This window comes from Ambystoma mexicanum, chromosome 1p (genome assembly GCF_040938575.1).
Source record: "Ambystoma mexicanum isolate Mex_15411 chromosome 1p, UKY_AmexF1_1, whole genome shotgun sequence".
In the NCBI taxonomy this organism is placed as follows: domain Eukaryota; kingdom Metazoa; phylum Chordata; class Amphibia; order Caudata; family Ambystomatidae; genus Ambystoma; species Ambystoma mexicanum.
Window position 1 is genome coordinate 373,504,984 of NC_090921.1, and position 16,443 is coordinate 373,521,426.

A 16,443-nucleotide genomic window follows, 5' to 3' on the forward strand; every position below is an offset into this window, starting at 1 on the left:
GAAATGCCATCATTTCTGGAGGGCAAACCTGTATCGGCGGTGTGAAATGTGACTTGGTTTTTAAACCTGTTAAATTTTTCACCTCCCCTTGGTCCTGGCGACTCTTGCTGTTCCTGGTTTATACACTTGGTAAAAAAACTTCAAAGTAGTGTTTGAGTCGCATCTTTCGGAAAAATCTGGGAGTTCAATTTTGCACATAAATGGATCCACTTTGGATACCGGTACAAAAAGAGAGACCTTTTGACTGTAGGTCTCGCTCGGTGGTGGTCAAGACAACAGATGACAGATTAAAGATCGGGATTCTATCTGACCCTATTGGTTCTGGTACCATTGTCGTGTTCGGACTCCTGGTCCGAACTGATGTCTCTTTCTTGGGCGCCCTCTTTGACTCGCCTAACTAGTTCTTCATTCTGTGTCTCAGCTTCTTCCTCGGCAGTTTCAATTATCAAAATTATGAAGTCCGTCAAGCACTTATCACAGACGCCACTAAAAAAAATTGAAATCTAGGGTTCTCGATAAACAGTTTTGGGATTATTTTTACCTGGAGATCACAGGGGCGCAATCTTGTTTTTACAAGACTGGGCACAGAGCGGTAGCACATATGCAGTGACACATTCAGTATGTCCCCAGAACCTTGCCAGGTTCGCATGTCCGTTATACGCTAATACACTTCCACTAATGGGGATCTCATTTGTACTTGTTGCAAACAATCTTGCATCAATTAGACAGCATTTGATGTGAAGCTAAAGTAAAGGTCCACAGACGACGATATCAGTGAAACACTTATCACCATTAGAACCTCCGGAAACCAAAACATGGAAGGGGGTGAGTACGAGACTTTTTCCTAATACTCCAATATACTTTTTGGAACTTGATAGGACAGTAGTAGGGAGGACCCCACTTCTAACATGCCACCTTGTCTCTTCTGTAGACAAGTGGTGGCGGTCAACAGCCTACATGCTCTGGATTTTAGCAGGGATTGATTCATGGTGTATCTTGACCCAAGGGGGTCTCACCTGACTACGTGATCAGGTAAGAGAACCTCCTTGACCTACCAAACAATTTACATTGTTAGACGTGTACCGTGGGGCTCATTCTGTGCCTGATCTTCATTTTTCAGGCCACTCTTAATTTCTCTTAGAGGGCTGCGGATAAATTCCAGCGTTTGACTACCTCCACTATTGCTGATCGGCGGTGAGGGCCAGCGAGTATATGCATTAATGAACGTATACACACACACGTGAAATGTGTCGATGAAATTAGAGATTGGAGTCATCATATGATGCAATATTTGTTTGTCTTTAGATACATACTAGATGACATCTCCCACCAGATGACACATGGGGACAGGTTTTATAACAACCTCCCCACATCCTGAAGAAGGTTGCCGAGCACTGCGGCTTTATCAAAAGCCACTATTAGACGACCGAAACATATGTCGATACCATTGAATAAGCAGAATGCTATTTCATTTGTTTTTCTTGAAAACCCATTGAGAGTGGATATAGGTGCAAAGAATTTGTTTAATAGGAGTGTTGTAGGGTTCATGAATAACCTATAGAGTGTAAAATGAACATTGAGTGTATGATTGAATTGTGATGAGAATGGTGGAACACGTGTGGATGTTGAATCAGTCATTAATCAAGAGACCTGATGTATGAACAAAAATTGCTAAATTATGTGCAAGTAAATAAATATATTTTGTGATATTAGCAACATTGAAGTTTGTATAAGAGTCTCCAATCTCACTTGCTGAGGACAATTGGTATTTGGGCATTATAGAGCAAAGTGTGCTTTTCCTGCCATATGATTTATTGCATTACTTTGTGCAAAATGGTGACATATTGCTGTGCACTGCTTCTGTTAAACTGTTAAATGAAAGGAGTTTTTTAAAAAAACTGTTTTGCATTTAAAAAAAAAAAACGAAATGGTTTGTTTAAAATCCGTTCTCTTTTTCTTTAACTGCAGAAGTTCCTGCAGCCCCTGGTGGCAGAGCTGTTGCATCCCCGGCCCCTGGTGGCAGAGCTGTTGCATCCCCGGCCCCTGGTGGCAGAGCTGTTGCATCCCCGGCCCCTGGTGGCAGAGCGGTTGATTCCCCGGCCCCTGGTGGCAGAGCGGTTGATTCCCCGAACCGTGGTGGCAGAGCGGTTGATTCCCCGAACCTTATTGATAGTTGTGTTGATTCTCCAGCACCTGGTGGTACCGCTGCTCGTCCGCTTGCCCCAGTCACTACCACCACCTCCCGTCAATTGGGCTCTGGTAGTAGCAGTTCTGTCCGCCCATTAAATCCTGCAGCTGTCCGTAAGAGGCCCTCACCCTTTGCTACTGAGAAAGGGAGTATGGCAGGCACCCTTCCCAGCCAGGGAGAGCCATCTTCTCACACAGTGCCGGACCACCGTGGTACCTTCAGATTGCCCTCCGAAGATGAGGAAAAAGATGAGGATTATGAACAGTGGCTGGAAATTGATGGTAAGTGGAGGCAGAAACGGAAGTCAAGATTGTCAATCTCATGATTAAGACCACAAGACCTAGAACCTCATGAGTAGACCAGTAAAGGTAAAACATGTAATACCACATGTTTTATTGCTCTGCACTACTATGGTTTATGAAACTCGTAGCTAAAAAATCAGCATGTTTTTCCATGGAGGCAATTACCTCTACACAGGAATGCAGTGTTTTACCCACTGGGGAAATGTAGTCCTACCACATGGAGTCCAATGTTGCTCCAAAATTGCGATCAAGTATAGGGTGTGCTTGACTCTAAATCATATTGACCCCTTCAATTACTGCAGGTTTACTGCATGCCTTAAAGGTATTTTAGTTTGGTGCTATTTGCAGAGAACTTGTAATGAGGCCCTGGTCTTTAAAACCTAGGTTCATCGTAGGCGTTATCAGGATCTGTGGTTCTGTTAAATTTGGAATTTGTGGTGTGCTCATAGCCTGTGTGGCAAAAGTGAGCAGTAGTGCGTGGTCACATCAAAATTGCTTCTAAGGGTGACCTCTAATTTTAACTAATGAATGCAGTGGTCTGCCTTTTTTATTTCAACTGGAAAACTGTGATGACCCAATTATGGGGGATAAGGGGAATGAGAACAATCTCATTAGTTTGAACCAGAGGACTCCTGTCATTTGCTTGGTGGATTCGGAATAGGGTCTTGGTAGGTATGTTCTCTGCTTACATCCTCAAAGTCCATATTAGTCTTCAATCTGCTTGTGAATGATCAAAATGTTTTGGGTTTACAAAACCCGTGGAATGACTCTTAACCATGGCTTGGTTGCTTTGAGAAAGAATGCTCTCTCTAGCAAAATTGAGTGCCTCTGCACATGAGAGCTGAAAATCAAAATAAGCATCTAAATTGTGTGTCGCCAGGCTTGTATTCATGGTAGTGATTGTGAACTGCTTAAATAACTTTTTTGTATATGGGAATATGAGATCTTTGAAGTTTAACTAAATGGGAATCTGAATCTGTGTAAACTGGCCAATTTCCAAATGTTGTCAGTAGGGGGTTCATTGTGTCCCAAAGTGTTCAGGCCCCCCGCACCACTCGTTTGCTTATAGATACCTTGCGGCCAAAAATATTCCCTCTCCCTCAGATGTTGGCTTCCACCTCCCTTTTAGCTCTGGGTACCACACCTACTTGCCCTATGATTTGTAAAGGTCTGTTGCTTTCTGAAGCTAGGTCTCTGCTGAAATAACCTAATAATAACAACTTTATTGAAACCTAATGTTCTCTGTAAATAACAGATTCTTAGTCCTAAGAAGTTGGAATTGAATGTATTATAATTCTAGTAGTGCAGATGAAAGTTGAGTAACACAACAGAAGGTGAGGAATCCCTTTCGTTGGCATATGTTGCCATGTGTCTGGTAGCAATAGCCCAACTGGATTGATCTAGGGCTGTCGAGGGTTACGGCAATTATTGGTAAAGTTTGTTGCCTGTGATTCTGACTCTACAAGATCAGAGGCTTATGGTAAGGTTATTCTATTACAAATGTATCCATGATCGTGGCTGAAGAAAAATCTTGGTTACCAAGAGAACATTTTACTATTATATCGAACGCCTTCATTTAGGCGATTTGGGTATGGATATCCTAAATTCTAAAACTTTAACTGTGTACTTGATATACATTGTTCTTCCAGGTGGATAGCATTCGTTTGACACATGATCTTCATCTCTACTTTCACTGGGTTTTACCAATTTACATATTTGCCAAATGAGATGTGGCTTTTTAATCAGTCTCATTTATTAGATTTAAATAAAATCAAGATGCCATAAGATGAACTCCCACCAACACTGACATCCCTAACTATAGCATCATGGAATACAAGGTTTCAGTCATTTGTTTCAGGAAGGATCTGATCGAATCGAAAATCATGACATTTCCTGCTTCCAAGAAACATGGATGCGCATTCCACCGATAGTCGAAGGCTATTCAAGCCACCTTAATCCAGCAATTAAAGGGGCTACTGGCAGACCGTCAGGTTTAATTATTCTCATTAACAATCAGCTTGACTTTACAGTAATCACAGAAATTATGCCATCCTCCTTAATTCAAATAATAGTTGGATCCATTCAAACTGCGGCACAAACAAGGAAAACGCTCATAATCCTGAATGTGTATTAGAAACCTCTCTGTTGCAAGCATACATTTTCCAGACCAGATTGAAAAATGGCTAGTGCATTGTAAACAAAAATTGATAGATCCATGGTTCATTATTTGTGGTGATTTGAACTAGAAATGCTGGGATGAATCTAGAGGCCTCATAATACTCAATAGCTTTTCATTAACACCACCAGAGAAGAGAGGCTATCAGTGGAACATCGTCATGAATGCAAACAAATTGAACCTACTGAATGGCAATACTACCAGAGACATTCCAGCTAATATCACCAGAAAACAAGGAACCGGTGGGCATGTCATCGATTACATTTACATCTCAGCCGAACTGATCGCCGCAGAAAACAAAATGGTGGTCATATGAATGGATAACAGTGATCACAATTTACTATCAGCCAAATTATTACCAACTCGGAATAATAAGCTGCACCTAGCTGCACTTTCTGCATACACCACTTCCCAACTTAAAGTGTTGTGGTGGAAGATCCCAGTTATCAAGGCCTTCATGGAGGGGGTAAAGAGAATACACCCTCCGATAGCTCACCCAGCTCCTGGATGGGACTTAAATGTGGTACTTACCAGACTCATGGGCTCACCATTTGAACCCATGCACAAGGCAACTCTTAAGGACCTCACTCTTAAGACTGCTTTTCTAATAGCTATCACCTTCATCAGGAGAGTAAGTGCACTACAGGCTCTTCCTGTTCTAGACCCCTTCGTAACAGTTCACAAAGATAAGGTGGTTCTACGCACACACCCAAGGTTTGCACCAAAATTAATCTCGAAATTCCATGTAAACCAGTCAATAGAACTACCAACGTTCTTTCAAAACCCTTCCAACTTGGGAGAAAAAAGTCTGCATACACTGGATGTACGCAGAGCTGTCATGTTCTACATGGAAAAAACCAGGCCACTGAGAAAGACTAATCAGTTCTTTGTCTAGGTGGCAGCAGGAAGAGAAGGAGATGCAGTCTCAAAGTCCACTATATCTAGATCGATTGTTCAATGCATCACTCTGTTACACTCTTGCTAAGGGAGAACTACCCTTCAAGCCAAGAGCACATTCTACTCGAGGCACTGGGGCATCCATAGCATTCATTGCAAATGTTCCCCTTGAGTCCATCTGCAAAGCGGCTACCTGGAGTTCTGTGCACACCTTTACAAAACACTACTGTCTAGATGCACACTCTAGATCTGACTCCCAGGTGGGACAGGCAGTATTAAGACATCTTTTCTCTACTGTTCCTTCTCATAACCCACCGCCAACTCCGTGTACTGCTCGCTATTCTATGCACAGCATGTGATTCTAAGCAGATTAACAAACATCAGAAGACAATGCATTACTTACCGTAAAAGCATTTCTGATGGTTGTATTTGGTTAGATTCACATGCGCCCACCCTTCCTCCCCGCTCAGATGGAAGGAACATAGACATCTTTCTACATCTCTCCCTTTTCTGTACTCACTCACGAATAGAAGGCTCCCTCAGGGCAGAACAAATGCAAACAGAGGGACCTCGACGCGTGAGGGATTGTGGGTACAACGCACGTCACTATAGGGATAGTGTTACAGACACGCCTTGTCGACGTCCCCTTTTCGACTACGAAAAACAAAATGCAATACTCCGCAGTGACTACTGGATGTCGGACCTATGCACAGCATGTGAATCTAAGCAGATACAACCATCAGAAATGCTTTTACGTTAAGTAATGCATTGTCATCTCATCAGATCATCTAATACCGCAGACATGTGGAGATTGATAAACCGATTACAGATAGATCAAAATTCCCTGACGTCAACACCAATTCTTCCAGGAGCCTGGATTTCTCATTTTAAGGCAATCTTTTATCAAGAACAGGATGACATACCAATGGCACAAAAAATAAGAAATGGCACCTAATAGATACTTCAACAGACACCATCGAGAATGTCATCAAGAAACTGTCCAAATCAAATGCATATGGCCCAGATGGGATAAGCAATGCTGTTTTCAAAGAAAATCCACAGGAATGGGCCACACTTTTATCAATTCTATTCAATTACATCACATCGACCCAAAAGATACCACCTTCATGGAAAGAATCGATAATTATACCTATTCACAAAAAGGGCACTCGTCAAATTCCAGCTAATTATCGCCCTATAGCATTGTTAGGTTCCATGGGCAAAGTATTTGGCAAATTGGTTCTTCAAGCATTACGAAATTGGGCAACATCATCCGGCCATTTTGACCCATGGCAATCGGGCTTTGTTCAAGATATTGGGACAGCGCTCAATATATTCATCTTAAACCTGTTGAAAAGCCGCATGGAGATCAGTAACGGTTCAAAAATATACATGGCTTTTATTGATTTAACTCAGGCGTTTGACAGCATCTTGCGCCTTAACTTATGGACTAAACTAGAACAATGGGACTGTCCTGCTTCCATCACAGATCCCATTAAAGAATTTCACCATCATACCACCCTAAGAGTCCGGCTGAATAAAACAGGCTTACTAACTGAGCCAATTCCAACCAATAAAGGTGTCAAACAAGGCTGCCCGATGGCCTCTGAAATATTTAACATCTTCATCCCCGGCATCGACTCTGCAGCTAATAACATAAGATGCTTTCCACCATCTATAGCAAACATCCAAGTTAGCCGCTTAGTCTATGCAGATGATGTGGTTCTTATAGACCAGACCCCAATTGGTCTTCAAAGACAATTGAATGCTTTACAACTGTACGTCCAAACCAATGGACTTATAATCAATCCGCACAAATCTGCCATCTTACCCTTTGGGGTTCAAAAGAGCCAGCTGCGAACAAAAACGATGCGTTGGTCGCTACTGGGAACAGAAATCCCCGAAGTACAATCATTTCTATATCTAGGAGTTTGTATCAACACAAGTAAGATCGACGCTCCATGACTGGAAACACTAAGAAAGAAAGTGATGAACTTCACATGTTTAGGAAAAATCATTTTGAAGCGCTATTGTGGCTTTAGTCTAATTCCATTGATTACATTTTATAAAGCCAAGGTGACTCCGATTCTCACCTACGGTACTGAAACTTCTTTCAGTTTCAAAGTTAAAAACTTGGCAATTCTCGAAGGTCATTTTTGGAAAAACACCCTGCGCCTTCCGAAAGGCACTCCAATACAGGCAAGCCATAGAGAACTGGGTTTAACCTCTTTGCTAGCCATTGTAGAGTGGAAAACATTGTCCTTTTACAGAAAATGCATTGAGGAAAACCCCAAAGGGGGTTTTAAATGTCTAAAAAAAAAAAATAAAAAGCCCTTTTGGAAGACCATGACCCACTTCTGACTGCATGGAAAGCCGAATGTCAGACTCTTCTTAACATCACAGGAGAGCAAGTGGACATTCTCGTCAGCAACCCGGACAGAGTAAAAAAAAAAAGCTATATTCCTGTGACTGGTTCAGGACTAAGATTGAATGGCTAACCTGCAAAACTTATGGGAAACCATGGGAAGACAGTAAAAAACCAAATTCCCTACCTAACTACCTGAAATTGTTTCCCCATTGGTATTTCAGAGATCAATTTCTCCGATTTCGACTTAACCTGATCAAAACAAGAGAAACTACATGGATACAAAATCATGCTGCGCCCCTGAATTGTAGACTGTCAGGATCCAGAGTCAATAGAAAATCTGTATCATTTGATGATGGTCTGTTCAACTTTATCATTGCAAAGGAACACCCTCATGATCCCGATCATCACAAAGTACGGATATAAATCAAGGGAACTATGGTGGAAAATGTTACAATCTGGGGAAAAAACATCAATATCCTTGGCCGTAGTCAAACTCTCTATTGCCATCCAGAAGCAGGTATCAACACTTGAAGATCTGTGACCTTGATTCTGGACGTTAATTGAAACTTATGTCAATAGAACTGTTTTTTTTTCTTTTTTATGAAGTATACTTGATAAAAGGTTGTCAATTGCATAACCAAATATCAAATAAATAAAAAATTAAAAAAAATTTGATTTAAATTACTGAGGACACTTCACTATCACACACACACTGTGGACAAACACTGTTCTTTGGTAGATATTTTGACTACCTAGTACAGTTTTTCTCCTGGTCTTTCATTGTGTGTTTTTGTTTTTTTATTTGTTTAGGCTTGCTCTAAAAACTGCCAAACATCCTGGTCTTATTAGACAGGATTGTAATTGGAGTGGTTTAAACTGGTAGAGATTAGTTTAAAAACCCCTGAAACCCCAGTGAGTGCAGGACTGGCCTCAGGGTGAGCCCACACCAGCACAACTACCGTTTCAGGCCTACCTCGTCCCCCTCCCAGACCAAGAATGGCTACAAAACAAAACCACCCACCCCCTACCCTTTCTCCTAAAGTGCCAATAAAATGTCAGTGTGGAGTGGAACTATGACCCTGCTCAGTGTGACATTAGGATAATAGGATAACGTAAAGGTGATTGATGGCGATTGCTGGAATGTATTTTGTTACGAAAGATTTTATTTTCAACTTCCAAATATTCGCTTTCCAAATATTCGTAATTCAATTGCCAATAATGCAAGTGAATTTATTTTATTTGCATTTTTATAGCGCACTGACAGCCAAGGGGCATCGAGGTGCTGTTACATGAAGTTTGTAAGAAATTTTGATTAAGTGGTTACAGGTGACCAAGATGGTCTCTTGGGTGTAGGTGAAATAAAAGTAGGTGTTATTCTGGAAGTTGTGCTTAAGTATTACATCTACTTCAGACTGATCTGGTGTCCATTTTACCTCCATAAAACACTTCTTTTTCCTCTCTAAATGTTAAGTACTTTAGCTTAATGATCTATCCAAAAGATTAAGTAGCGGACAGATATATCACCTCATTTGAATATACATATATAGCGACACTATACCTGACCTGTCAGAGGTCAAGCCTAATTCAAGTTTTTTTGCGGTAATAGTGATGCATTGAGGGAGCTACAACATGCTTTTCACGGCCTTCCATCAAGAACGGCCAGCCAGTCCCACTTCATGGCCTCAACCCCAATTGTTTCTAGGCCATACACCATGGCATGTGGGAGAACCTGCTTATACATTAACACTCGTCCGTTTATGCTAAATCCAGTGTTCTGACTTGAATTTGTACTAATTAAGCAATCCATGGTCACAGCCGCCTTCTTACTCAGTTCTATAACTTTGTGTAGTCTCTTACCGAGGGTTATAGGCAATCCCAAATAACAGTACATTTCGGTGCGATCAATTATACCCAACACAGTACTAATCCCATTAGTTGTCAGCTTGATGCATGAACTTGCTCTTACATTCACACTCTGGAGCTCACTATGGCATGCTTGCATAGTATATTCAGGGATCTTTGTATACCCGTTAAGGTATCATCCGCAAGCTCAATATCGTTTGCCAAAATAAAACACAATTGCCCAACTACTGTCTCTTCTATACTGCCTCAGCCCTGTTCGGACCACTACCTGATATCCTTCACGCTAGAGGTCACACCTCCTATGAATACTAGCAGTATAGCACCTGCTATTCCTACCAGAAACAAAAACTATATTACTCCCGAAAAACTTATCCCACTTATCCTTCCTACACTGAACTCTATCTCAGACCTGACTGACCCTTCCACCATGGTAGAAATATACAACAGTGATGCTTGCATCCCTAGATGTCATAGCACCATTGAAAATTAGAAGGAGCAAACCTCGCCAACACTTAAACACATGGTTCTCGCCCCATCTGAAAGCAATTGGACAAGAGAAACGTCTAAGTGAAAAAATCTGGGGATCAGACCCCTCAGATCTCAATAGGAATAACCTGAACAAACTAGCTGCTCTCTAGAAAAAAAAATATCCTAGCCAAACAAACATCCTACAACCTCTGAATCTCCCAAGCCAAATCGAATACCAAAACTGTTCGCCATCCTTAAAGAGAGAGAATCACCAATTCAAACTCCCGACTCCTGTCTCAAGGATAAAAATAGGTGTACGCACATACAAAATGCTTTGGCCAACAGCAGAACAACTCTTCAGGTGAAGATCAACAACAAAAAAGACACTCTTACTGCCTCAAAGACTGGTACTAATGCCACTGCCTCCAAGACTGGCACGAATGCCACGCCAACAACTCAGACAACCCCGACTCCACCCATACGACTGATCCCCTGCTTCCACTTCCACAAAGTATCTATTAAAGAAGTTGAAAAAGTCATCCTTACCCTCAAACCGTCCAATTGCCATGGTGACCCATGCCCAGCTCAAATCATAAAAGGTGCTGCCCGTGAACTCTCCCCATTCATCACTAAACTTATAAACACTTCCTTCACATCAGGCACCATACCTAACAACCTGAATCACTCCTGGGTCCTCCCCTCCTCAAAAAACAAACCCTTGACCCATCTATCCCCATTAACTACCGCCCCATAACCACAGTGCCATTCCTACTTAAAATCTTGGATAAAATAGCATATCTACAAATCCAGCATCATCTGGAACAAAACCACCTTCTAGGGGTTCGACAGTCTGGCTTCAGACCTCAACACAGTACCGAGACTGCGCTCCTAGACCTCAAGGCACAAATAGACACATTGAGAGATGAAGGCAAGACGGCACTTTTGCTACTCCTCGAGCTCACAGCCGCGTTTGATTTGGTAGATCACTCAATCCTCTGCAACCACTTGGATTCGGCAGCCCGCTTCTCTCAGGAGGCAATTGCCTGTACCCAGTCCTTCCTTAATAACAGGAAAATGCGAGTTTTCTCCCCTCTATAGCAGCCACTGACCCTGCACCCATAATTTGTGGTGTGCCTCAGGGCTCCTGCGTATCTCCTACTCTGTATAACATCTTCACAAAGCCCCTTTTCGATGATCTAGATGGTCTAGGTATCACCTACACAAATTATGCGATGATACACAGATCCTCATCCCGTTGACGGGGGATTATGATCAGGATTTGGCCTTTGTGAACAGATTACCTCCTCATCCAGGCATGGATGGCATCTCACGGTCTATGCCTGAATGACAACAAAACGGAACTTCTCATTCTAGGCACTCCTTCCAATATCAACAAACTAGGCCTGAACTACTCATCCTTCAAAATTGATAACATCACTGTGGCTAAGGTAGTCAAAACCATTGGCTTCTACATAGACTCCACGCTTACCTTTGGTAAACAAGTAAATGCTATGGCCTCAGCTACCTCCTACACCTGCAAGCTAATTGGAGCAGCCAAACGCTTCCTTTCACCTAATAACTGCATTACTTTAGCGAGAGCCCCGATTCTGTCCAAATTGGACTATTGCAATGCCTTCTATATAGGCAGCAATAAATACATTACGTCCAAGATTCAGACCCTTCAAAACAATGCCTTAAGAGCTGCCCTAAGCTTCCCCAAAAATGCCCACATACCTGACCTCAGGAGATTTGTCAACTGGCTTTCTACGAAAGACAAGATTCTCATTAAAACTCCATCTTTGACACACAAATGTCTCAACCAATCAGCCCCACGATACCTCACAGCCAGATTTACTAGACAAATAGCCACCCGCCCTCTAAGAAAAGTCAACTCCAACCTTCTATTGGTACCTAGATTTAAGCGTACTAAATCCGGTGGGAGCAGCTTCCCCGTTAAAGCAGCACAATACTGGAACTCCCTCCCCCCTGCATTAAGGGAAGATCTCCCCTACCCACAATTTAGATCAAGTCTCATTCAGTGGCTAAAGAACATGATATCTGATCTCCTAGCAGCTATTGTGTATATATGTGACCTCCATTGCTTATGTTTTATATATGTGCCTCATAGTTACTTTTTGTATTATTGTTTATACTTATCTGCTTTGCCTGTCGCTCATGCATACAGCAATGTAACCATAGCTGTACCTTACCCTGTCTTCCAATGTAACTTAAGCTTAACAACCCTCTTTATGCCTTCGCGCCCAAATACCCTTGGGTCTGGTGCGCAATATAAATAATAAAACAAACAATAGGTGGTGGGGGCGTAAGGAAAGCATGTTATCAAACGGTGAAGATGGACACAATATATCACAGTTTAAGGGTTTTTATTGAACTTCAATGGGTACGATTTGAGCAAGTTATGGCCATCAAAAATTAACGCAGTCCTTGTTTAGTCTCTGAAAATAAAAGGACCTATACTAATAAACCTATTGCCAATCCTTCTAAATACAAAATGGCGTGGGACAATAGTGTATGAAAAAGAAAAGTGTTCAAGAAATATGTCGGGATAGTTGAGCAGTTTGATTCCCTTCCCCACATTTTCAAAACTGGGTAAGGCGGCATGTTTGAACTTCGTACACACTCTGGCTTCTCTGCCATGAGCAGACAGTTCAAGGCATAGGTATCAGGTCCTTCTGCCAAAGCTTCTTTCCCAATAAGTCTTACTGCAGACGACCTGTTTTAACAAACTAGCACCAAAGTTCCTTTCTTAGTAGGATCTCACATTCGCAAGTTTTCGCCTCCAGTGTTCATCATTGGTCTCACTTCTTCAGGCTCAGACCCCTTTTTACCATAATGTACACAATTGGTCTCCCTCGATTGAGCTTGGACTATGGATCTCCCTTGTTCAGGCTCGGACTACTCTAGCACAATGTTCACAAGTGGTCTCCCTTGGTTGGGCTCGGACCATGTAATCTCACTTTCTACAATTTCCACTTGATATCAAAATCGAAGACTTTTGAATGGGCGATGGGTTTTGCTTAGACCGCCGCAGGACCACTATGATTCATTTCACACAATGTTCTTACTTTAGTTTCCAGCCACTTCTTGTCTGGACACCTTAGAGACCTTTGATTGAGCACTCTTGTGGTGCCGGACCACTCTGTCAATGGTATTGCATCTTTCTCCATAAATGTTCAGAACATCCATCTGCAGTTAGGCTTTCCTCGCGTCTTTTCATCCCATGAGTTTCAATGTTCGTTCTTGCGCTCTTTATACTATGTTGCCGCTTGCAACCTTGAATTCAACATAGACCGGTCTTGGCCTGGATACTGACATTGAGTTTGTCTGGCCTGTATGAGCATGCTGAGGCGACGTACAGACAACTCATGAATATGTTAACTAAATACCTGAGTTGGGGAGATCAGCTGTAGCCTATGAACAGGATGACCTGGCAGACATTCTAGACAAGGGTCCGTAAAAAGACCCCATTTTACAGTTTCATTTGGCTCTACAAAAAAAGGGTCAAGGCTAACTGGGAGTCCCCTGATGCTAATCATGCCGTCGATAAAAATACAAGCCCTCAAGTATTGATCCTGATTATCTTTCAAGGCACCCTACCCCGAAAAGCTTTGTGGTACAGACTGCTACAGCCACATACAGTCGGCTTACCCTACCATACCTCCAGACAGGCACGACAAGCGTTTTGATGCACTAGCTTAAGTTTTGTCAGCCATTAATATGGCTTTAAAGTCGATCAATGCCACTTGCACGCTTGCAACATTTACCCACCCCTTGTGGGGCTGTATTTCAATGACAGCTGAGCATATTCCTGCAGGAGAGGAGAGAGCAGGATTCATGCATATTGTAAAAGATGGGAAAGATGCTGTGTTTGAATCCCTTCAGTCTGGTTTGGACCCAGCCTGTCGGCTTATGGGCTCATTCCACGAGGGCAGTGGCCACGTCGTCTGCTTTATGAAGTGGGTTGCCGATTCAGGAAATCTGTGCGGCAGCCACTTGGTCATCTGTACATAACTTTATAAAATACTGTTGTCTAGACTCTGCGTCAGGACAGGAGGTGGGATTTGGAAAAGGTGTGCTTCACAGCTTTCATGACAAACCTTGACAATTCTCACTCCCTCCTCCGATACAATACTGCTTTGAGAGGCTATCATAAGATGAGGAATAGGTGGGAGGACACAATCCATTCGAAGAACAAGTTGCTTACCCCTGGTAACATTCTTTCGACTGTCTGTTCCTCCCACATTTGCCTCATCGCTCCTCCATCCTACCCCTCAGTAGAATTTCCAAATGTTATACATTTCGTTTGAGCGCCTTGGAGCACCATTTGTGTCGTCTCTTTGACAAATGGCGGTTATTCTGGAAGAAGAAAAAACTGGGAACTGAGCTAACAGGTGCAGTGTGTGCTATTTATACTATCGATGACGCCAACGTCGAGAGAGGATGGAGGAATTCAAGAGACATAGTTGACGACTATGCATAGCGCCTGCTAACGCAAAAAATGATTCTGAAGCAGCTGATGCTGGAAGGAGATATCATAAGAGGAATATGTAGGAGGAACATCCAGTCGAAAGAATGTTACCAGGGGTAAGTAACTTGTTCTAACTATATGCAAATTCATTCTTAAGAGACATTTGGCGTCTCTGTTTGTCAAATTTACACTTATGGGTCTTACCATCCCTAACATGGGGCACCCTACCATGCACAGCTACTTTAGAGGTGATGTTTTTGATTCTGCTTCCCATCTTGCTTGCAGTCATATCCCACAATGTTAAACATTCATCTTCATCTAAGTGTGTGACTGTTGGGTAGATTTTTCATTTCTATGCCAAATTTCCTTCACCTGTGAGACCCCAGCACTTTTTGCTAGACTCATGGATTTTTAGGTCGGTTCTCAGTAAGTGGGACACTTTTTCCCACTGATTTATCTTTTGCTCTGTCTATTGGAACCCTAGTTCCTTATTTCTGTCATTTATCGTATGGTGTCATGTCTGTCTCTACATTTCTAAGGCACCTGTAACTTTTGTAGCAGTGCTACTGGGAGCCCCTTCTTTTATTTTCCTTGTGTGAACTCATGTTCCAACGGGTAGAGGGATACCTTTTTTTTTTTATTTCTTTTTTTGTATCCCTTTATACATTTTCTATTGTGAGATCAACAAGCCCCACCTTCCATTTCTGTTGGTGACCAGCATACCTGAATGGCTGGTGGCAGTGGATGTGTTGTACCGACTTTTGTTATTTTTACCCGCAGCCTGTATTCAAAGCCCTTATATTGCACAGAAGGGTCACGATTTACCCAACATGGTGGCTTCTTTATTTTGTTGCTTTTTTTTTTGTCTGTCGTTTCTTGGTCAATCTTCTGCTGTCGTGGTGTGGAAGGTCCCGGTTTGACCTTTGTCTTCACCGGAATCCTTTGGGAAACTCGCCAAGACTCCAGGGTGTCTGTGAAGACGGGAATCAAGGGAGGAGTCCGAAACTCCTCAGCCCTTTGTCTTCTGGCATGCCTGCCTGGAACCAGTTTCAAATGGCAGGCTTTCTGTCTGGAAAGGACAGTCAGCCCCCAAAGTTTGAATGTAGCATGAGTGCTGATTGTCTGGCTTCCTGGATAAATGGCCTGGATCTTGAAGCTGAAGACAAGTCGACCACTGGAACGGAAAAACCAAAGATGAAGACTACCAGAGATGCCTGCAGCCCCTTCCAGTAACTGGTGAAGCCTGCTGAAGTGCCACTGCTGCCCTGACCAGGTATTCAAATCGACAGGGAAGCTTCAAAGAGGACATCCTCCTCCCATGAACTGGTGGACATAATCGGTCCTAAGATGACCTGCAATTTGAGCCATCCCACGATGTCTGCGACCTTCCTGGGCTGCAAACTTCCAATACACTGGGACCTGCGACAATCCTGCAGTGCATTGTCTTCCTGTGAACAAACTCTCCCAAACCTTTGGTGGACTCCTGCTGGACCTCCAGAAGCAGGATTCCACTTGGTCTCCTCAGCAGAGTGCAGGACCTAGCAGGCGACATCGATCGGACGTTCTTCACTGGCGTCTCTGAAAAGTGGCAAGTGAAAAGTGCCAAAACTGCAGATCTGTGTTGGCGCAGGAAGAATCCTTTGATAGGAGTCCCTTTTTCTCGACTGCTGTTGTGAAATGCTATCCGGATTC

At 42.7% G+C, this 16,443-nt stretch overlaps 1 protein-coding gene across 2 annotated transcripts in view; it reads left to right on the forward strand.

Annotated features, from left to right (window-relative positions):
- The window catches only part of SUGP1 (SURP and G-patch domain containing 1), a 786,467-nt gene that overhangs the window by 266,108 nt on the left and 503,916 nt on the right, over positions 1–16,443 (forward strand). For both annotated transcript variants that reach the window (XM_069649115.1, XM_069649114.1), the window contains exon 5: positions 1,969–2,469. In XM_069649115.1, the coding sequence (XP_069505216.1) occupies positions 1,969–2,469 (501 nt within the window). The remainder of the gene's footprint in view (positions 1–1,968; positions 2,470–16,443) is intronic.